Raw genomic sequence first — 22864 nt, 5'->3', positions numbered from 1 at the left:
ATTCATCAAAAGAACATTTAAACACCGAGTAAATTCCACAAAACAACTTCTGAATGCCGGCAGAGGACATCAGGCACCCAGAAAGCAGCCCATTGTCTTCGAAAGGACGTAGGAAAAAATATAAAAGACAAAAAAAGAGACAAAAGAGGGAGGGATGGAGCTCTGTCCTGGGAAGGGAGTCTTAAAAAGAGAGAAGTTTCCGAACACCAGGAAACACTCTCACTGCCAAGTCTTGGAAGCACAGAGGACAACATAACAGGGAGGAAAAATAAATAAACAATTAAAATCCACAGATTACGAGCCCAACGATAACTCCCCAGCAGAGAAGCAGCGCAGACGCCTGCACCCGCCACTAGCCAGCGGGGGCAGGGCAGGGAGGCGCAGGCTGCAACGCTGAGAGTAAGGATCTGGCCTGAAGCCCTGAGCACTATCTGAGCAAACTAACTTGGGCTAGCGACTTTGGTATAACTACCACGCGAAAAGCCAGCCCTAACCTAAGACACCGCCAGGCCCGCGCACAGAGCAAAGGACTGAACAGAGATAGCTGGCTGCAGACCATCCCCCTCCGGTGACAGGCAGCCAGAGCCGGAAGGGGGCAATCACAGCCCCAGAGAGACATTATCTACAAAACTGTAAGCAGGCTTCTTTGCTAACTAAGACTTCTTGGGGTTCTGGACGGTCAACATCCACCTGAGAAGGTGCGCCGGTTGTACACCCAGAAAACTGAGTGGCAGGGAGGCGATAAGTTGCAGCGATTGCACTCGCCAAACACCTCATCACCTGAGCTGCTCGGATCTGGGAAGGGCACAAAATGCAGGCCCAACTGAGTCTGCACCTCTAAGGACTACCCAAGTGCCTGAACCTGAGTGGCTTAGACCTGGGAGGTGCATGTAGCCCAGGGCTGGCCTCGGATGGTTCCTGGTAGAGCAACCTAGAGCCTGAGCAGTGTGGGTAGGGAGGGCACATGTGCCGTGAGTAGGGGCAGGCCCAGTGTGGCTGAGGCATTGCGAGCACACGCCAGTGTTATTTGTTTGCAGCATCCCTCCCTCCCCACAGTGCGACCGAACAAGTGAGCCTAAAAAAACAAAACAAAACAAAACAAGTGTCCACCACCGCCCGCTTTGTGTCAGGGCGGAAATCAGACACTGAAGAGACCAGCAAACAGAAGAAGCTAAAATAGAGGGAACCGCCTTGGAAGCGACAGGTGCAATAGATTAAAACCCTATGGTTAGTACTGACTACATAGGACTGCTACTGCTACTGCTAAGTCACTTCAGTCGTGTCCGACTCTGTGCGACCCCATAGACGGCAGCCCACCAGGCTCCCCTGTCCCTGGGATTCTCCAGGCAAGAACACTGGAGTGGGGTGCCATTGCCTTCTCCCGACTACATAGGAAGGGGCCTATAGATCTTAAGAAATATAAGCCGGACCAAGAAACTAGCCGAAAATGAACTGACCCCACAATACCCACAACAATACCAAAGTAAGTCCTAGATATATTTTTACTATTTTTACGATAATTCTTTCTTTTTTTTTAATTAAAAAAAATTTAAGTCCTCTATTACTCCTTTAATTTTCACTTTTATAACCTACTATTACTTTTGCAAAAATAAAGACCCTATTTTTTTAAAAGCAAACTTCATATATATATTTTTTATAATTTTGTGACTTTGTTTTTTTTCTGTCTTTTTTTTTTTTTTTTTTTTTCTTTCTCTTCTTCTCTTTAACATTGTATTTCTGAAATTCCAAACTCTACTCTAGATTTTTAATTTTTTCTTTTTGGTATTTGTTATCAATTTTGTACCTATATTTTTAAAATAGTTTTTGTGACTTTTTCCCCTCTCTTTATTTTTCTTCTTCTTTTCTTTAACACTGTATTTTTGAAATTCCAAACTCTACTCTAAATTTTTAATTTTTTCTTTTTGGTATTTGTTATCAATTTTGTACCTTTAAGAACCCAATCTTCAGTACCCATTTTTACTTGGGAGAGAGATTACTGGCTTGACTGCTCTCTCCCTCTTTGGACTCTCCTTTTTTCTCCACCAGGTCGCCTGTGTCTCCTCCCTAACCCCTCTCTGCTCTACTCAACTCTGTGAATTTCTGTGTGTTCCAGATGGTGGAGAACACTTAGGGAAATAATTACTGGCTGTATCTGTCTCTCTCCTTTTCATTCCCCCCTTTTATCCTCCTGGCCACCTCTGTCTCCTTCCTCCCTCTTCTCTTCTTTGTATAACTCCATGAACATCTCTGAGCGGTCCAGTTGTGGAGTGCACATAAGGAAGTGATTACTGGCTAGCCTGCTCTCTCCTCTATTGATTCCACCTCATCTTATTTGGGTCACCTCTAACTCCCTCCTCCCTCTTCTTTTCTCCATGTAACTCTGTGAACCTCTCTGGGTGCCCCTCACTGTGGAGAAACTTTTCATCTTTAACCTAGATGTTTTATCAATTGTGCTGTATAGAAGGAGAAGTTTTGAGACTACTATAAAAATAAGACTGAAAACCAGAAGCAGGAGGCTTAAGTTGAAACCCTGACTCCAGGGAACTCCTGACTCCAGGGAACATTAATTGACAGGAGCTCATCAAACACCTGCATACCTACACTGAAACCAAGCACCACACAAGGGCCAACAAGTTCCAGAGCAAGACATACCACGCAAATTCTCCAGCAACACAGGAACACAGCCCTGAGCTCCAATATACAGGCTGCCCAAAGTTACTACAAAACCATAGACATCTCATAAGTCATTACTGGACACTTCATTGCACTCCAGAGAGAAGAAATCCAGCTCCACCCACCAGAACACAGACACAAGCTTCCCTAACCAAGAAACCTTGACAAGCCACCTGCACAAACCCACACACAGTGAGGAAACTCCACAATAAAGAGAACCCCACAAACTGCTAGAATACAGAAAGGACACCCCAAACTCAGCAATATAAACAAGATGAAGAGATAGAGGAATACCCAGCAGGTTAAGGAACAGGATAAATGCCCACCAAACCAAACAAAAGAGGAAGAGATAAGGAATCTACCTGATAAAGAATTCCGAATAATGATAGTGAAAATGATCCAAAATCTTGAAATCAAAATGGAATCACAGATAAATAGCCTGGAGACAAGGATTGAGAAGATGCAAGAAAGGTTCAACAAGGACCTAGAAGAAATAAAAGAGAGTCAATATAAAATGAATAATGCAATAAATGAGATCAAAAACAGTCTGGAGGCAACAAACAGTAGAATAACAGAGGTAGAAGATAGAATTAGTGAATTAGAAGATAGAATGGTAGAAATAAATGAATCAGAGAGGAAAAAAGAAAAATGAATTAAAAGAAATGAGAACAATCTCAGAGACCTCCAGGACAATATTAAACGCTATAACATTCAAATCATAAGAGTCCCAGAAGAAGACAAAAAGAAAGACCACGAGAAAATACTAGAGGAGATAATAGTTGAAAACTTCCCTAAAATGGGGAAGGAAATAATCACCCAAGTCCAAGAAACCCAGAGAGTCCCAAACAGGATAAACCCAAGGTGAAACACCCCAAGACACATATTAATCAAGTTAACAAAGATCAAACACAAAGAACAAATATTAAAAGCAGCAAGGGAAAAACAACAAATAACACACAAGGGAATTCCCATAAGGATAACAGCTGGTCTTTCAATAGAAACTCTTCAAGCCAGGAGGGAATGGCAAGACATACTTAAAGTGATGAAAGAAAATAACCTACAGCCCAGATTATTGTACCCAGCAAGGATCTCATTCAAATATGAAGGAGAAATCAAAAGCTTTACAGACAAGCAAAAGCTGAGAGAATTCAGCATCACCAAACCAGCTCTCAAACAAATACTAAAGGATATTCTCTAGACAGGAAACACAAAAAGGGTGTATAAACTCAAACCCAAAACAATAAAGTAAATGGCAACGGGATCATACTTACCAATAATTACCTTAAATGTAAATGGGTTGAATGCCCCAACCAAAAGACAAAGACTGGCTGAATGGATACAAAAACAAGACCCCTACATATGTTGTCTACAAGAGACCCACCTCAAAACAGGGGACACATACAGACTGAAAGTGAAGGGCTGGAAATAGATTTTCCATGCAAATAGAGACCAAAAGAAAGCAGGAGTAGCAATACTCATGTCAGATAAAATAGACTTTAAAACAAAGGCTGTGGAAAGAGACAAAGCAGGTCACTACATAATAGTCAAAAGATCAATCCAAGAAGCAGATATAACAATTATAAATATATATGCACCCAACACGGGAGCGCCGCAATATGTAAGACAAATGCTAACAAGTATGAAAGGGGAAATTAACAATAACACAGTAATAGTGGGAGACTTTTAATACCCCACTCACACCTATGGATAGATCAACTAAACAGAAAATTAACAAGGAAACACAAACTTTAAATGATACAATAGACCAGTTAGACCTAATTGATATCTGTAGGTCATTTCACCCCAAAACAATGAATTCACCTTTTTCTCAAGTGCACACGAAACCTTCTCCAAGATAGATCACATCTTGGGCCATACATCTAGCCTTGGTAAATTAAAAAAAAATGAAATCAAACTATTAAAAATTCCAACATATGGAAGCTGAACAACACGCTGCTGAATAACCAACAAATCACAGAAGAAATCAAAAGAGAAATCAAAATTTGCATAGAAACGAATGAAAATGAAAACACAACAACCCAAAACCTGTGGGACACTGTAAAAGCAGTCCTAAGGGGAAAGTACATAGCAATACAGGCATACCTCAAGAAACAAGAAAAAGGTCAAATAAAACACCTAACTCTACACCTAAAGCAACTAGAAAAGGAAGAAATGAAGAACCCCAGGGTTAGTAGAAGGAAAGAAATCTTAAAAATTAGGGCAGAAATAAATGCAAAAGAAACAAAGTAGACGATAGCAAAAATCAACAAAGCCACAAGCTGGTTCTTTGAAAGGATAAATAAAATTAGCAAACCATTAGCCAGACTTATCAAGAAACAAAGGGAGAAAAATCAAATCAATAAAATTAGAAATGAAAATGGAGAAATCACAACAGACAACACAGAAATACAAAGGATCATAAGAGACTACTATCAGCAATTGTATGCCAATAAAATGGACAACGGGGAAGAAATGGACAAATTCTTAGAAAAGTACAACTTTCCAAAACTGGACCAGGAAGAAATAGAAAATCTTAACAGACCCATCACAAGCACGGAAATTGAAACTGTAATCAAAAATCTTCCAGCAAACAAAAGCCCAGGTCCAGACGGCTTCACAGCTGAATTCTACCAAAAATTTGGAGAAGAGCTAACACCTATCCTACTCAAACTCTTCCAGAAAATTGCAGAGGAAGGTAAACTTCCAAACTCATTCTATGAGGCCACCATCACCCAGGTACCAAAACCTGACAAAGATGCGACAAAAAAAGAAAACTACAGGCCAATATCACTGATGAACATAGATGCAAAAATCCTTAACAAAATTCTAGCAATCAGAATCCAACAACACATTAAAAAGATCATACACCATGACCAAGTGGGCTTTATCCCAGGGATGCAAGGATCCTTTAATATCTGCAAATCAATCAATGTAATACACCACATTAACAAATTGAAAAATAAAAACCATATGATTATCTCAATAGATGCAGAGAAAGCCTTTGACAAAATTCAACATCCATTTATGATAAAAAAAATTTTCAGAGAGCAGGAATAGAAGGAACATACCTCAACATAATAAAAGCTATATATGACAAACCCACAGCAAACATTATCCTCAATGGTGAAAAATTGAAAGCATTTCCCCTAAAGTCAGGAACAAGACAAGGGTGCCCACTTTCACCATTACTATTCAACATAGTTTTAGAAGTTTTGGAAGTTTTTCAGAGCAGAATAAGAAATCAAAGGAATCCAAACTGGAAAAGAAGAAGTAAAACACTCACTGTTTGCAGATGACATGATCTTCTACATAGAAAACCCTAAAGACTCCACCAGAAAATTACTAGAACTAATCAATGATTATAGTAAAGTTGCAGGATATAAAATCAACACACAGAAATCCCTTGCATTCCTATACACTAATAATGAGAAAATAGAAAGAAAAATTAAGGAAACAATTCCATTCACCATTGCAACAAAAAGAATAAAATACTTAGGAATATATCTACATAAGAAACTAAAGACCTATATATAGAAAACTATAAAACACTGGTGAAAGAAATCAAAGAGGACACTAATAGATGGAGAAATATACCATGTTCATGGATTGGAAGAATCAATATAGTGAAAATGAGTATACTACCCAAAGCAATTTATAGATTCAATGTAATCCCTATCAAGCTACCAACGGTATTCTTCACAGAGCTAGAGTAATTTCACAATTTGTATGGAAATACAAAAAACCTTGAATAGCCAAAGCAATCTTGAGAAAGAAGAATGGAGCTGGAGGAATCAACCTGCCTGACTTCAGGCTCTACTACAAAGCCACAGTCATCAAGACAGTATGGTATTGGCACAAAGACAGAAATATAGATCAATGGAACAAGATAGAAAGCCCAGAGATAAATTCACGCACGTATGGACACCTTATCTTTGAACAAAGAAGGCAAGAATATGCAATGGAGAAAAGATAATCTCTTTAACAAGTGGTGCTGGGAAAACTGGTCAACTACTTGTAAAAGAATGCAACTAGAACACTTTCTAACACCATACACAAAAATAAACTCAAAATGGATTAAAGATCTAAATGTAAGACCAGAAACTATAAAACTCCTAGAGGAGAACATAGGCAAAACACTCTCCAACATACATCACAGCAGGATCCTCTATGACCCACCTCCCAGAATATTGGAAATAAAAGCAAAAATAAACAAATGGGACCTAATTAATCTTAAAAGCTTCTGCACAACAAAGGAAACTATCAGCAAGGTGAAAAGACAGCCTTCAGAATAGGAGAAAATAATAGCAAATGAAGCAACTGACAAACAACTAATCTCAAAAATATACAAGCAACTCCTGCACCTCATTCCAGAAAAATAAATGACCCAATCAAAAAATGGGCCAAAGAACTAAATAGACATTTCTCCAAAGAAGACATACAGATGGCTAACAAACACATGAAAAGATGCTCAACATCACTCATTATCAGAGAAATGCAAATCAAAATCACTATGAGGTACCATTTCACGCCAGTCAGAATGGCTGCGATCCAAAAGTCTACAAGCAATAAATGCTGGAGAAGGTGTGGAGAAAAGGGAACCTTCTTACACTGTTGGTGGGAATGCAAACTAGTACAGCCACTCTGGAGAACAGTGTGGAGATTCCTTAAAAAACTGGAAATAGAACCGCCTTATGACCCAGCAATCCTACTGCTGGGCATACACACTGAGGAAACCAGATTTGAAAGAGACACGTGTACCCCAATGTTCATCGCAGCACTGTTTATAATAGCCAGGACATGGAAGCAACCTAGATGTCCATCAGCAGATGAATGGATAAGAAAGCAGTGGTACATATACACAATGGAGTATTACTCAGCCATTAAAAAGAACACATTGAATCAGTTCTAATGAGGTGGATGAAACTGGAGCATATTATATGGAGTGAAGTAAGCCAGAAAGAAAAACACCAATACAGTATACTAACGCATATATGTGGAATTTAGAAAGATGGTAACAATAACCCTGTATACAAGACAGCAAAAGAGACACTGATGTATAGAACAGTCTTTTGGACTCTGTGGGAGAGGGAGAGGGTGGGATGATTTGGGAGAACGGTATTGAAACATGTATAATATGATACATGAACGAGTCGCCAGTCCAGGTTCAATGCACGATACTGGATGCTTGGGGCTGGTGCACTGGGACGACCCAGAGGGATGGTACGGAGAGGGAGGAGGGAAGAGGGTTCAGCATGGGGAACAGGTGTATACCTTTGGCGATTCATGTTGATATATGGCAAAACCAATACAATATTGTAAAGTTAAAAAGTAAAATAAAATAAAAGGAATTAATTAAAGAATTCTTGGATTATCTAAAAAAATAAAAATAAGTCTTTATAATACTTAATGAACACTAGTTATGGTGATTCTGTTATACACAGCAACAAGTGTAATTAAAAACACAAGCAATTAATTAGACAAAGTAGCCAAAGTTAAAGGAAAAGAAAATATGTGTATTTATGTTTAAGTTGATGGGCTTCCCTGGTAGCTCAGCTGGTAAAAATCCCCCTGCAATGCAGGAGACCCTGGTTTGACTCCTGGGTTGGGAAGATCCCTTGGAGAAGTGATAGGCTATCCACTTCAGTATTCTTGGTCTTCCCTGGTGGCTCAGACAGTAAAGAACCTGCTTGCAATGCAGGAGACCTGGGTTCGATCCCTGGGTTGGGTAGGAGGAGGGCCCAACTGGAGGAGGGCATGACAACGCATTCCAGTATTCTTCCCTGGAGAATCCCTTAGAGGAGTCTGACCACCTGTAGTCCCTAGGGTTGCACAAAGTTGGATATGACTGAGTGACTAAGCACATGCACACACACGTTTAAGTTGAAGAGTAAACTATACCTCATTTGTCCTAAAGTTGAATTCAGTCCTTCTTTATAAGTTGAGCAGTAAAAACCTCTCATGTTAACATGAAGTGTGAGGATGTGGAAACAAGTCCAGTCAAACTGGGGAACCCTGAGCAGCCTCCTTTGCAGAATATACGGCAGGTTGCCTGTTATTCTTCACATATGTTATCTCATTACATATGTGAATGAGCCTCACAAAGAGGGATCAGGGCAGATAAACTCACACCCACTGCATCTGATAGAGGGGAGACTGAAGCTCAGGATGGTTGTATGACTCATTCAAGGTCACTCAACTTAGGCTTCCAATGTTTGTCTTTCAATCCAGCCCTTCACACATCACTTTCCTGCAATATGATATATCCACATCTTAGAATGGGCTTCCCAGGTGGCATTAATGGGAAAGAATCTGTCTGCCAACAGAGATGCAAGAGACATGGGTTTGACCCTGGGTTGAGAAGATGCCCTGGAGAAGGAAATGGCAACCCCCTCCAGTATTCTTGCCTGGAAAAGTCCATGGGCACAGGAGCAGGGAGGGCTACAGTCTGTGGGAGTGCAAAGAGTGGCACATGACTGAAGCACTCATGCAACCTTCACACTTAGAGAAAAGTTGAAATAAGAGAGTTGCCGTGTGGTAAAGAATCTGCCTGCAATACAGGAGACCAGGGTTTGATCCCTGGGTCAGGAAGATCCTCTGGAGGAGGGCATGGCAACCCACTCCAGTATTCTTGCCTGGAGAATCCCATGGACAGAGGAGCCTGGTGGGCTATTGTCTATAGGGTTGCAGAATGAGACATGATGGAAGCTCCTTAACACACACGCATGCACCTGTTGGGATGGCTCAGAGAGTTAAATAACATCCTCTATGTAGGGCACTGACCATGATTGGCACACAGTAAGGACCCAGTAAATGCCAGCTTTCAAAGATCTATTTAATAGTTACCTATGGCCTTCTGTGTCTCAAGTCTTGTGCTAGTTTTGAGAGTACAGAGATGGATCTGTTGCTAGTCTCTCTCTTTGAAGAGTTTCCATGGTGCTTAGTGGCAAGACACACAGAGAAATGTCAGAGCTCTCCCAAGACATGGACCAGGTTCTAGTGTTAGTGTATTAGTCACTCAGTTGTGTTTGACTCTGTGACCCCATGGGCTGTAGCCGGCAAGGCTCCTGTGTCGGAGGAATTCTCCAGACAAGGATACTGGAGTGGGTTGCCCTTCCCTTTTCCAAGGGATCTTCCCAACCATTTCTTCCTCCAGGGGGTCTCCCTGACCCAGGGATTGAAGCCTGGTCTCCTGCATTGCAGGCAGATTCTTTACTCTCTGAGTCACCAGGGAAGCCCAGACCAGGTGCTAAGGGCCATCAAAAGGAGTGTGACTCTGCAGCTTGGGAGCATCAGCCAGGTTGTCCTTCATTCCTGTACTCCAACAGCTCTCACAAGTGACCCCTTCAAAGGACACTTGGGACTTTCTGGAGACATTTTTGATTGTTACAACTGGGGAGGGGAGATGTGCTATAATGTCTAGTGGGTCAAGGCCAGGGATGCTGTTCAACTTCCTAGAATGCACATCGACTTAAAAAATAGTCACAACCTAAAAGTTGAGACTTAGGTTTTATTTTGGAAGACACTTGCTCCTTGGAAGAAAAGCTATGAGAAACCTACACAACATATTAAAAAGCAGAGGTATTACTTTACTGACAAAGGTCCATCTAGTCAAAGCTATGGTTTTCCCAGTAGTCATATATGGAAGTGAGAGTTGGACCATAAAGAAAGCTGAGTGCTGAAGAATTGATGCTTTTCAACTGTGGTGTTGGAGAAGACTCTTGAGATTCCCTTGGACTGTAAGGAGATCCAACCAGTCCATCCTAAAGGAGATGAGTCCTGGACGGATGCTGAAGCTGAAACTCCAATACTTTGGCCACCTGATGCGAAGAACCGACTCATTGGAAAAGATCCTGATGCCGGGAAAATTGAAGGCAGGAGGAGAAGGGGATGATAGAGGATGAGATGGTTGGATGGCATCACTGACTGGATGGACATGAGTTTGAGAAAGCTCCGGGAGTTGGTGATGGACAGGAAAGCCTGGTGTGCTGCAGTCCATGGAGTTGCAAAGATTCGGACACAACTGAGTGACTGAATTGAATTGATTGAAGCCCAGGAGGCAGCATCTCAAGTAGCCTTGAGCAAATGACTCAGTGGAGGTGAGGGGAGGATCCAGGTTATATAGACTATATAGAAGTTTTGTAACAAGGGCAGGTAGTCTGAACATCAAAAGATTATTATTAATTAAAGAAAACCAAATATCCCAAGTTAAGGAATTCAGGGCTTTTCTGTGTGTGGGAAGATACAGGAATCTGGGCTCACTGAAATCTTTCCTTTCATAGGCACCTCACATATCTTGGGCCAGTTTCCTGTGTGTTTCACATGCCTGAACTCCCTTGGGGCTCACTGTTGTTGTTTTTCAGTGACTAAGTCGTGTCTGACTCTTTGTGGCCCCATGGACTGCAGCACACCAGGCTTTCCTGTCTTTCACTATCTCCCAGAGTCTGCTCAAACTCATGTCCATTGGGTTGGTGATGCCATCCAAACATCTCATCCTTTGTCTCCCCATTCTTCTCCTGCTCTCAATCTTTCCCAGCATCAGGGTATTTTCCAATGAGTCGGCTCTTTGTGTCAGGTGGCCAAAGTACTAGAACTTCAGCTTTAGCATCAGTCCTTCCAATGATTATTCAGGGTTGATTTCCTTTAGGATTGACTGGTTTGATCCTCTTTCTGTCCAAGGGACTCTCAAGAGTCTTCTCCAGCATCACAACTAGAAAGCATTAGTTCTTCAGCACTCAACCTTTATGACCCAGCTTGCACATCTGTACATGTGAGTTCCTACAGGGCTCACCGTAGGGAACGGGTATAGTCTGATGGCTGCTAGAAGGTATTCTTCTCCTTCCAGAGTGCCTTTAGGGCTCACCAGCTCACATTGGAGGGCTGCAATTGCCAATGATTGTGACCTGCTTGTTTACTGATATGGCAGGAAATAGTCCATCTCTCATACAGAATAGACCCCACTGCAAAGATGAGCCAGCTTCAGATGTCAGCAGTGCCAAGGAGGATAAACCCTGCAGTATTTACTTAACAAGTGCTTCCCTGGTGGCTCAGTGGTAAAGAATCCACCTGCCACTGCAGGAGACGTGGTTCAGTTCCAGGGTTGGAAAGATCCCCTGGAGGAGGAAATGGCCCACTCCCATATTCTTGCCTGGGAAATCCCATTGACAGAGGAGCCTGGCAGGCTACAGTCCACGGGGTCTCAAAGAGTTGGCCATGACTGAAGTGACTTAGCACACACACAAGGGGAAGTCACTATAGTAAGGTTAGGACTAGATGCAAGCAAATCCCTTGACAACTAAATTTAAGGGACCACCACACAATTCAGTGGCCAAGAAAAATCACATTTCATGCAATATTTTTAAAAATCAAAAGTAATGTAAAAAGTTCACAATGAACTGAGTATCAGCATTTTAAATAAAGATGGGCTACAACTCTGCACTTTCATCAACCTGCCTCAGTCTTCTTACTCTGATCCAGCCCCTGGGGTCTAGAGCATGACTCTTAATTCTATGTACATTCACTAAGTTCAACTTCTTTGGTTGTTTTTAATTTGTAAATTAAATTAATACCATGTAAAAATTCATAAATTTATAAAGCAATTAATACAAAATATGGTAAAGGAGTAAAAATACAGTTTATTAAATTTCAGAATGCAATGACATTAGTCAAACTAGAATGAGTTGATTTTTTTCTTTAGTGATCCCAGGGAAGCACACTGACCCTTCTTGGATATAATTCAGAAGTCACCTATGCTGTCAATACTCTCATATTCACATGGTCTGATTCTTACCCATTTCCCAGGATGATCAGTGTATTCTAAGATGTCTCCAGATTTGTGATCAGTCATGGAGCACTGGCTATACCCGGGGGCTTGTGTTAGCCACTTAGTCATCCATTGTACATAACATTTTCAAAAGAGGCAGTCCTTACCATCTGGGACTTCTTCACAATTTATAGTAGAGACAAAGGATGTTTCCAAATATTGCTAGTGAACTAACATGATTCTTTCAATACAACCCAGGAGGCTGACTTTATAATAGGAGTCAAAATTATTTTTAGCTCAAGAAACTTTGTATTTAAACACAACACTCTTTTTGTATTAATACACCTGCTAACAAAACCAAACACAAAAAGCATATAGCCTGTTTCATTAAACTTAAGACTTGTCTCTCTGGGCCCTCATATCGGGTGTTTCTTCCTAACCACCTGAGAGCAGTATATTTTAAGCTTTGGCTTCATTTCATTGATGTCTGCTAAAGTTGGTCTCTTCTTTCCAATCTAGGTTTTCATCCCTTCCTGGAACAGACTGGCCTCCCCTCCTCATAACCCTAAGAAATGAATGCCTCTGAGCCCCAGATCCAATTTAATGAATTCTGTTTTTTCCACTTAAGGGGCAAGCAGCTGATAGAGAGCCAAGTAGGAGCCAGCTCTTGCTTATAAGGTGGCTGAATAGAGGTCACTCATTTTCTGCAGGCTCAACTCTATGCTGTTATTGTTGTTTAGTTGCTAAAAGTGGTGTCCAACTCTTTGGGACCCCATGGACTGTAGCCCACCAGGCTCCTCTGCCCATGGGATTTCCCATGCAAGAGTACAGGAATGGGTTGCCATTTCCTTCTCCAGGGGATCTTCCTGACCCAGGGATTGAACAACCCAGGTCTCCTATATTGCAGGAGGATTTTTACTGAGCCACCTGGGAAGCCCGTGGCTTGAACAAATAGCTCAATCTATCAGATTCTCATTTTCCTCCACTCAAAAATATGGGTAACAATAGATGTGGGTGTAACATATGGATGCATGCATCAGTTGCTCAATCGTGTTCAATTCTTTGCAACCTCACAGAGTAGCTTGCCAGGCTCCTCTGTCTGTGGGATTTATTTTTCAGGTAAGAGTATTAGAATGGGTTGCCATTTCCTCCTCCAGGGGATCTTCCTGACCCAGGGATCAAACCTGTATCTCCTGCATTTGCAGGCAGATTCTTTACCTCCTGAGCCATCAGGGAAGCCCATAAATACAGATATATATGGATGTATTTTGTGAGTTTGAGAAGCTAACATATATGAAATCGTACCACAATGTATGACAAACTGCAAGCACTCATATATGATAGATATTCTTAAGATCCCTGTTTTAAAATCTCTTCTGCCTCCAACTTGAGGTCTGGTCTCACCCCAAGTTAAAACTTTACATCCCATGGAAGGCCCCCTTCCTGGATCCTCAGTCATATCATCCTCAAACATCAGCATGGGAATCAGATAGATCTAAATTTCCCCATGAGTCCCCCCCACATCCCCTGCCCCCTGCCTTTATTTTGGCTGTGTTTGGTCTTCATTGCAGCATGCAGGCTCCCTAGCTGTGGTGCATGGGCTTAGTTGCCCCAAGGCATGTGGGATCTTAGTTCCCTGACCAAGGATTGAACCCACGTCCCTGCATTGGAAGGAGGACTATTTACCACTGGACTACCAGTGAGGTTCCCCCCATAAGTCTTTTATTCACCAGTTGTGTGACCTCCACCCACATTTCTCATCTGCATAATGGGAGTATCCAAAAGTAGCCTCTGACCTCTGCACCTGTTTTTAGATAGCACTTTACCCTTGAACATACACCCCAAAGAGAAACAACTGATACACAGTCATGAGAAATTAATATTTTACTTAATGTATGTGCAAGAAAGGGGAAAAGAATTTTCATAATATGTCAGCTAGAAACATCCTTTTAACACATTTTAGGTTCTTACTTAAGAACTGACCCTCCTGTTCTTTTTTCTTTCCCCCTCCTTTCTCTCTCTCCCTCCTCTCATTCACTCTATTTCTCTCCTATTTCACTCCCTCTTCCTCTCTAGTTCCCTTTCTAAATCCCTTACATTTCCTCTCTTTCTTCTTCATCATATGGAATTAGACCTCTTACCAACAGTTTCATTCTATCTCTCTTTCCCAGATTTGACCCCATTTCCTATTTTCAAAAAAAAAAAAAAATTATGGCCTGCACTGGGTCTTCATGACTGCTTGGAGACTTTCTCTAGTTGTGGTGAGTGGGGATTACTCTTTTCTGTGGGGCCTGGGCTTCTCACTGAGGTAGCTTCTCTAGTCACGGAGCACAGCATCTAGGTGCGTGGGCTTCAGTAGTTGTGGCCCACATCACTGGATCGCTGGCTCAGTAACTGTGGTGCAAAGGCTTAGTTGCCTCATGACATGAGCAATCTTTTCAGACTGGGAGGAAACCCATGTCTCCTGTGTTGGCAGGTGGATTCTTAACCTTTGGACCACCAGGGAAGTCCCCCATTTCCTATTTATCCAATGTATTTTACAGATGAATTTAAAAGATTCCCATTCACTAGTTCATTCTCTTTTTTTTCCACCTGCATTCTGACCTACTTCACTCAGCTCAGCTCAAGACAGAAAACCTCTGGTAGGTCTATCCATTCCAGAGATAGTATGGAAATGTAAATTGCAGACCATTATCTTAGAAACAAATAGTGTTCTTGTTTCACATGTTTTGTAACTAAGATGATGACAATTAAAAGACATTGGAGGGAACTTCTCTGGTGGCTCAGATGGGAAAGAATCTGCCTGCCATTCAGGAGACCAGGGTTCCATCCCTGGGTCAGGAAGATCTCCTGAAGAAGGAAATGGCAACCCACTCTGGTATTCTTGCCTAGAGAATCCCATGGAGAGTGGAGCCTGAGGGCTCCAGTCCATGGAGTCATAAAGACACATGACTGAGTGATAGCACACTCTCCCTGGTGGCCCACTGGTTAAGACTTTGCCTTTCCAGTGCAGGGGCTGTGGGTTTCAACCTTGGTCAGGGGGCTAAGATCCCACATGTCTTGCAGCCACAAAATCAAAACATAAAATAGAAGCAATATTGTAAAAACTTGAACAAAGACTTTTAAAATGGTCCACCAAAAAAAAAAAAAAATTTAAAAAGACATGTAACACAGTGCTTCATACATAAAACTGCTTAGTGTTTGGGTGGTACTTACTGGGCTGGCCAAAATGCTCCTTTAGGTTTTCTATAACATCTTACAACCATTTTGGCCAACCCAATATTATCAGCTTCACAGTTATCTTTTTATTTTTATTTTATATGAAAATCTTCTCTTGCTTGCCCATTCAAGACAATCCACCTGCATCTGTGCCTCCACACCCATCTGATGCTCCCCATCTGCTTATAGATAGATTACCATTCTAAGGCATAGATAATGAGACAGATTTTATCACATGAGGTATAAAAAAGAGATCATGATGGCTCAAGTCTATGCAAGAGGGAGACAAAAAAATTGAGGCAAAACAAATATCCAGTATGTATCAAACTCTATGAAGTGTGGGTATACTCACAAACCTCTATCCTTACAACAGTTCTAAGGAGATAGACATTATTATACCAGCCCTTTGTTCATATTTCTCCACCACCCAGCTGGCCATTAGAAGCCTAGAGAAGAGAATTTTCTGTGGAAGCTTCTCTGAATGGCAATCTTCAGCTCCTTATTCCTCAGACTGAATATGATGGGGCTAAGAAAGGGGGTGAAGACTGTGTAGGTGGTGGCCAGCAGAGTGTTACTGTCGATAGAATGGGGGCCCTTGGGCTTGAGGTAGATGATGGAGGCAAAACTGTAGTGCACGACCACTATGGTGAGGTGGGAGACACAGGTGGAGAAGGTCTTGTGCCGGCCCTCACTGGAGGGGATCCTCAGGATGGCAGCCACGATGAAGACATAGGAGAGGAAAATGAGGAATAAGCACCCCATCAAGGCTGTGACACAGACCAGGATCACACCCGTGGTGACAGAGGCTGTCCCCTTCCCACAAGCCAACTTCAAGAGGGCAAACACATGACAGCCATAATGGTGAATCTCATTAGACCCGCAAAAGGTGAGGTGAAAAACTATCAATGTCAGTATCATCCCCATGACTGAGCCACCAGCCCAGCACCAGGACACAAGATGGGCACAGTCACGGGTGCTCATGAGCACGTTGTAGTGCAGGGGGTGGCAGATGGCCACGTAGCGGTCATAGCCCATGATCATGAGCAGGAAGGAATGGGTGAAGCCAAACATAAAGGAGAAGAACATCTGGCTGGCACAGGCCACAAAGGTGATGGAGTGGTGGGTGGACAGCATGTCTGCCAGCATGCGAGGGGTGGCTGCAACAGTGAACAGGATCTCAGAGATGGAGAGGGCACACAGGAAGAGGTACATGGGGGTGTGTAGCCTGTGCTCCCTCCAGATGGTGACGATGATGAGCAGGTTCCCCAGCAGTGTGAACAGGTACATCATCAGGAACAGCAGGAAGAAGGTGGGCAGGAGATGCTGAGGGAAGTTGGAGAAGCCGATGAGGATGAATTCAGACACCATGCTGTAGTTCTGACCAGACGAGGATGCTGCACCTGGGGAGATCAGAAAGAGAATCAACAATGGTTAAAGCATAGGCTCTGATGTAGATCAAATGGAAATTTAAGAGCTCCAAGAGCTATTTTACATGTTTTAAATGGGTTCATTCAGTAAAATTTATCTGGGTGAGATTAAGTCGGACAGTGCTTAAGGAAGTTTGGCCACTGGGTTCTCATTAGAATCTTTTCTTTCAAAAGTAAATCATAAAATAAATCAATATTTCTAAAATGGGGCAAAATATTTAATAGAAATTTTATCCAGGAAAATTCAGTCTTGCAATAAAGATAAACTGAGATTAAATGCTTACGTATATCAAGTGCTTAAGACATAGTTTGGCCACTGGGTTCTCATTAGAATCTTTTCTTTCAAAAGTAAATCATAAAATAAATTCAGAAATATTTCTAATTGAATAGTTCAAACATCAAATATCAAAGTTTTAGGGTAAAATAATACTGGAGTTAAATATACAAATTTAGATATTTTATTAAGAAATTTTATCCAGGAAAAAAATGTGCTTAAATAAAGTCAAATTAGGTTATTGGAAAAGATTAATAAGATAGAGAGACAGAAAGAGAAGATACTAACAACAAAACATGAAATTAAAATTAGGAAGTAAATATAAATATAATGAATATTGGAAATTAACAAAAATAGTAAAACAGTATGTCAACAGATATGAAACTCTAGATGAAATGAATGAACTCTTAAAAGAATGTAAAATTCCAAAAATGGCACAAGAAAAATTAGGAGTCCCAGATACATAAATATTTTTTAAAAGTTTTAGTTATTTAAAAGCTTTCCTCCCTAAAATCATTTCCCCGATTGGGTTTGCAAGTAAGCTCTCTAAACTTTTAAGGAACAGTGGGTGAGTATCATATGCATGTTCTTCAACAAACAGAAAAATACATGAAATTGCCAAGCTCATTGCATCAGGTTCATGCAATCTGGATTCTAAAACCAGGTAAGAATATTTGTAAGAGAAGATAAACATGAACTCATTTTATCTACTCATGCAGATTTAAAAATTCATAGTAGGATATAACCCAGTAAAATCTCAAGGTAGTAAAAATAATATATTATGATCATGTAGCTTTGATTTATCCTATTAATGACAAGGATGGTTCAACATCAGAAAATCTATCATGTGATTCACTACATCAATAAGCTATAAAAGAAAAATCATTTATTTTTACTATTCCAAATAAGGCAGGAATAATGTCCTAATATTCAACTTTTATTCACATTAAAAAAAAAAAACTCTTTTGACCATGTGGAAAGGTGACTTTCATAGCTAGATTAAGAATATATACTAAATGTCCAAAAAGAGAGGATATATGTATACAGGAATCTTCTTGATAGCTTAGATGGTAAAGAATCCACCTGCAATGCAAGAGACCCAGTTTCAATACCTGAGTCAAGAAGATCCCTTGGAGAAGAGAATGGCCAGCCACTCCAGTATTATTGCTTGGAAAATCCATGGACAGAGGAGCCTGGTGGGTTATGGTCCATGGGGGTCATGGAGAGTTGAAATGACCAAGCAACTAAGACTTTCACTTTTTCATATGTACACATATAGCTGATTCACTTTGCTGTACAGCAGAAGCTATAATAACATAGTAAAGCAACTGAATTCCAATAAAAATAAGTTTAAGAAAAGAAAATATACCATAAAGACAGCAAGTAGTATACTAATGGGGAAACTAGATGCATTATTTTAGGATCAAGAACAAGCCAAGCATACTTACTGTCTTTGCTGTTCTTTAACATGGAACTGAAAGTCATGAGGGGTGCTACAAGGAAAAAAAGAAGATACATAAGGATTGGAAGGGAAGACCTGAGCATCTATCTAGAAAAGATAGAAGAATAAAGATGTAACATGTTAGAACAATAAGAGATCACAAGGCTACATAAAGAAAGATGAACTTCCAAAGATTCATGATCTTTCTCATAATATTATATCTAATAATCATTCAAAGTATACAATTTTAGTTAAAATTAAGATAAAACTTCCAATAGCAACAGCAGCTATACAAAAACCACTCTCAAGCATTTTTGTCTCAGGATATCTTTACACTAAAAAATTACTGAGGCCCCTAAAAGGTTTTTGTTTGAGTGGATTGTAACTATCAACTGTTACTATGTTAGAAATTAAAACCAAGAATTAAAAATATTTAATTATTACTACATTTAAAACAACACTAATAAAACTAGCACATGCTAATTTAAGTAACATTTTTTAGTCAAGTAACATTTTCAGAAAAACTGATAGTGAGAAGAATGGTTTTGTTACACTTTTTTTCAAATACATCTAATAACTGCCTTGTAGGAAACAGTTGGCTGGCAGTGTCTGCTTCTTCATTCAGTCTAAAACATGTTGTTTTAGTTGAAGTAGATGATGAAAAACATTCTCATTGGTCGAATAAGGATCTCACAGACCTGCAGAAAAGTTGTCAGGAACCCCAAGAAGTCTTCACATCACATTCAGATTATCTCTGTTACAAAACAGCTGGAGTTAACCAGAAATGTAAATATTCCAAAGACTTGGGTCTGAGAACCACTGACTCACAAACTGAAAAGGGCACCTATGTAGGGTGAGAGCTAAAGACTCAGATGGACAAACTGAGAAGACCTCAGGCAGCCTCTTGAGATGGAGCTCTTCCCTAATGACCTTCTCCCCAGGACTGACCTCCATCCCCAGGCTGGGCAATGCTTCCCACAACTGTAGGGTTCTTCCTTCCAACCATTCCCTCCAGGTCTCCCTCAGCCTGGCCTGCCTTTTCCATGAAGTGACCAGTAGGGAAGGGCAGAAGAATCTCTGCTGCTTGATGCTATCAGTGGTACCCATAGGCTGGGGTGGGATTGGACCTCCTAGAGCAGATACTGTCTGCTTATTTCTGCTGTAGCCTTTCCTGCTGGCTGCTCCCTAGGGTCTCTTCAGGATGCCAGCCTAGAAGATCTGTCCTTAGAGTCTGGAGAGGCTGGCAGGGGCCACAAGGGATCTTCAGGGACTGCTGCCTCTAAATTTCCTCCAAATATCCACACACAAAAAGACTCCCTGCTTTCTGTATTCCGAGAAATCTCAGCCCATGTTCAGGGCTGAGAAGCTCCCAGGCATTGAGGAGACTAGGTTGGACACAGATAATGTCATCAACTTGGGATCAAGGAAGGGTCAGAGGTATGGCAGGAGCTGGAGAAATCCCAAGTGGGAATCAGTGACTCTGCCCTAGGGTGAGGGCAGCTGGAGGGCTTCCCAGACAAGGGTAATTGAGAGCTGAATCTTGGATACTGGTTTCTCTTGGGCATTTTAAGTGTTCAACATCTCTGGTCAAATTGGATCATCTTACTTCTCTTCTCAATCAAATTACACCCTATTCCCATGGTCCTGGTGACCTAGTCACATAGTCTGACATTCACATATGCGTCCTTGTTATGTTATAAAACACAAATATTTGGGGTTTTGGTGTTGTCCTTGGTCTCTGACCCTGTGATAAGAGTGTCTTTTGTATGCTAATGAGATGACTGGTGGCTGTGGGTTTATCCTTATAAAATGTCTTTTGTTTGCAACTCAAATATTTGACCTCATCTTTTAAGTTAACAATTTACATTCCACAGAGGAATGTGAATTCCTGGATCCTCAATCATATATTCTGAAAAATCAGCATGAAAGTCAAACAGATATAGAGGTCCATAGGACTCTATTTATTCACATGTTATGTGACCTCCACCAACATTTCCTTTCTGCATAATGAAGATACCTGTAGGTAGCCTCTGATCTCTCTTTGTGCCATCTTGAGATAGCCCTCTGCCCTTTAAACACACTACCCAAAATATACAACTTTAACACAGTAATGAGACATGTATGTGTTACTGAAATAGATGAAAGTTAAGACTTTATTTTTTTTGGGCTCCAAAATCACTGCAGTGATGGGAAAAAGATTTCTGTAAGACATGAGATAACAACACACATTATTTTAGGTCCATGTGTATGGTTTTTTCCTGTACCTATGGATGTGCATTGATGCCTCTTCCCTTTCTCCTTCCCTCTGTCACCCTTCTTTCTCCTCTAAATCACTCTTTACTTCTTACTTTTTCTCCCTCCTTCATTTTCTCTTCTACTTCTTCTCTCTCATAGCCCTGTAATTAATAAACAATTGCCATGGAGACAAATAATTTGTTTATTTATTTTTTACATTTGTCATAGCTAAAAAGATAGTTATAAAACACCGGACACAGTGCTTGATATAGAGAAAATTTTCAATGTTTGTTGGTTTTTATAATTATTTTCTGTTGTTGTTTTTTATTTTATATTGGTGGGTAAAGAGAAAAATTAAGTCTTTTCTTGCTTGTCCATTCAGAAAAAACCATGGGCATCAGGACCAACACTCATTCATGGGATGCTCCCTACTTGACCATAGATACATGTTCTAAGACATAGATGATGGGATGGAGTTTATCACACAGTGTCATGAAAGAGTGGTGCCAGAAGGACTGCAAATGGAGGAAAAATAAATAGCTAGTATGGAATGTAGATATTTTAACACATCTGAATCCTTACCATAGTTCTACGGAGACAAATATTATGATCCTAGCCATTTTCTTCACCACCCAACTGGTCATCAGGAGTTTAGAGAAGAGAATTTTCTCGGAAGCTTCTCTGTATGGTGTTCTTCAGCTCCTTATTCCTGAGACTGAAAATGATGGGGCTAAGAAAGGGGGTGAAGACTGTGTAGGTGGTGGCCAGCAGAGTGTTACTGTCCATAGAATGAGGGCCCTTGGGTTTGAGGTAGATGATGGAGGCAAAACCGTAGTGCACGACCACTATGGTGAGGTGGGAGACACAGGTGGAGAAGGTCTTGTGCCGGCCCTCAGTGGAGGGGATCCTCAGGATGGCAGCCACAATGAAGACATAGGAGAGGACGATGAACAATAAGCACCCCATCAGGGCTGTGACACAGACCAGGATCACACCCATGGTGACAGAGGCTGTTTCCTTTCCACAGGCCAACTTCAACAGGGCAAGGACATGACAGGCAAAATGGTAAATCTTATTAGACCTACAGAAAGTGAGGTGGAAAACTATCAGTGTCACCATCATCCCCATGACTGAGCCTCCAGCCCAGCACCAAGACACAAGACGGGCACAGTCACGGGTGCTCATGAGCACGTTGTAGCGCAGGGGGTGGCAGATGGCCACATAGCGGTCATAGCCCATGATCATGAGCAGGAAGGAGTGGGTGAAGCCAAACGTAAAGGAGAAGAACATCTGGCTGGCACAGGCCACAAAGGTGATGGAGCGGTGGGTGGAGAGCATGTCCGCCAGCATGCGAGGGGTGACTGCAACAGTGAACAGGATCTCGGAGATGGAGAGGGCACACAGGAAGAGGTACATGGGGGTGTGGAGGCTGTGCTCCCTCCAGATGGTGCCCATGATGAGCAGGTTCCCCAGCAGTGTGAACAGGTACATCAGCAGGTACAGCAGGAAGAAGGTGGGCAGGACATGCTGAGGGAAGTTGGAGAAGCCAATGAGGATGAATTCAGACACTGTGCTGTAGTTCTGTCCAGATGAGGATGCTTCATCTGGGGAGATCAGAAACAAGATGAATGCCCAGTGGTTAAAACAGAGGTTCTAAAATAGGTTAAATGATAATTGAAGACTTCTATATTATATAGCTACCTTCTTATCTTTTCTGGGTCTCAAAATTTTCATCAGTAAAATGGAATAAATCATAATGGCTTTTATCATTCCATAATGTGATAAAAATAAAATGAGACCAGTATATTTAATGCTGAAGACATAGTTTAGCTCCT

General features: G+C 41.3%; 2 protein-coding genes across 2 annotated transcripts; both read right to left on the bottom strand.

Moving 5' to 3' along the window:
* Positions 1 to 16090: 16090 nt before the first annotated feature.
* On the bottom strand, positions 16091 to 18838 carry LOC102286174 (olfactory receptor 10H4-like). Its single transcript, XM_070374699.1, has 2 exons — positions 18802 to 18838; positions 16091 to 17052 (listed from the first exon to the last, which is right to left on the bottom strand). The coding sequence occupies exons 1-2, from the start codon at positions 18836 to 18838 to the stop codon at positions 16091 to 16093; spliced, it is 999 nt and encodes a 332-aa protein (XP_070230800.1).
* A 2842-nt stretch (positions 18839 to 21680) lies between these two features.
* LOC102277385 (olfactory receptor 10H4) lies at positions 21681 to 22520 on the bottom strand. Its single transcript, XM_005911549.2, has one exon. It carries the CDS (start codon positions 22518 to 22520, stop codon positions 21681 to 21683), a length of 840 nt encoding a protein of 279 aa, XP_005911611.2.
* Between the last annotated feature and the right edge of the window lie 344 nt (positions 22521 to 22864).

The sequence above is a fragment of the Bos mutus genome, chromosome 7, assembly GCF_027580195.1.
Source record: "Bos mutus isolate GX-2022 chromosome 7, NWIPB_WYAK_1.1, whole genome shotgun sequence".
In the NCBI taxonomy this organism is placed as follows: domain Eukaryota; kingdom Metazoa; phylum Chordata; class Mammalia; order Artiodactyla; family Bovidae; genus Bos; species Bos mutus.
The sequence above is the reverse complement of the archived record's forward strand: the minus strand, read 5'-3'. Positions and strand labels throughout refer to the sequence as shown.

Excerpts from the sequence above, each read along its gene's own strand:
- LOC102286174 (XM_070374699.1), bottom strand. The coding sequence starts at position 18,838 with ATGACTTTCAGTTCCATGTTAAAGAACAGCAAAGACA. Across the intron at positions 17,053-18,801 it reads GTTAAAGAACAGCAAAGACA|GTGCAGCATCCTCGTCTGGT; the intron begins GTAAGTATGCTT and ends TGATCTCCCCAG.
- LOC102277385 (XM_005911549.2), bottom strand. The coding sequence starts at position 22,520 with ATGTACCTGTTCACACTGCTGGGGAACCTGCTCATCATGGGCACCATC.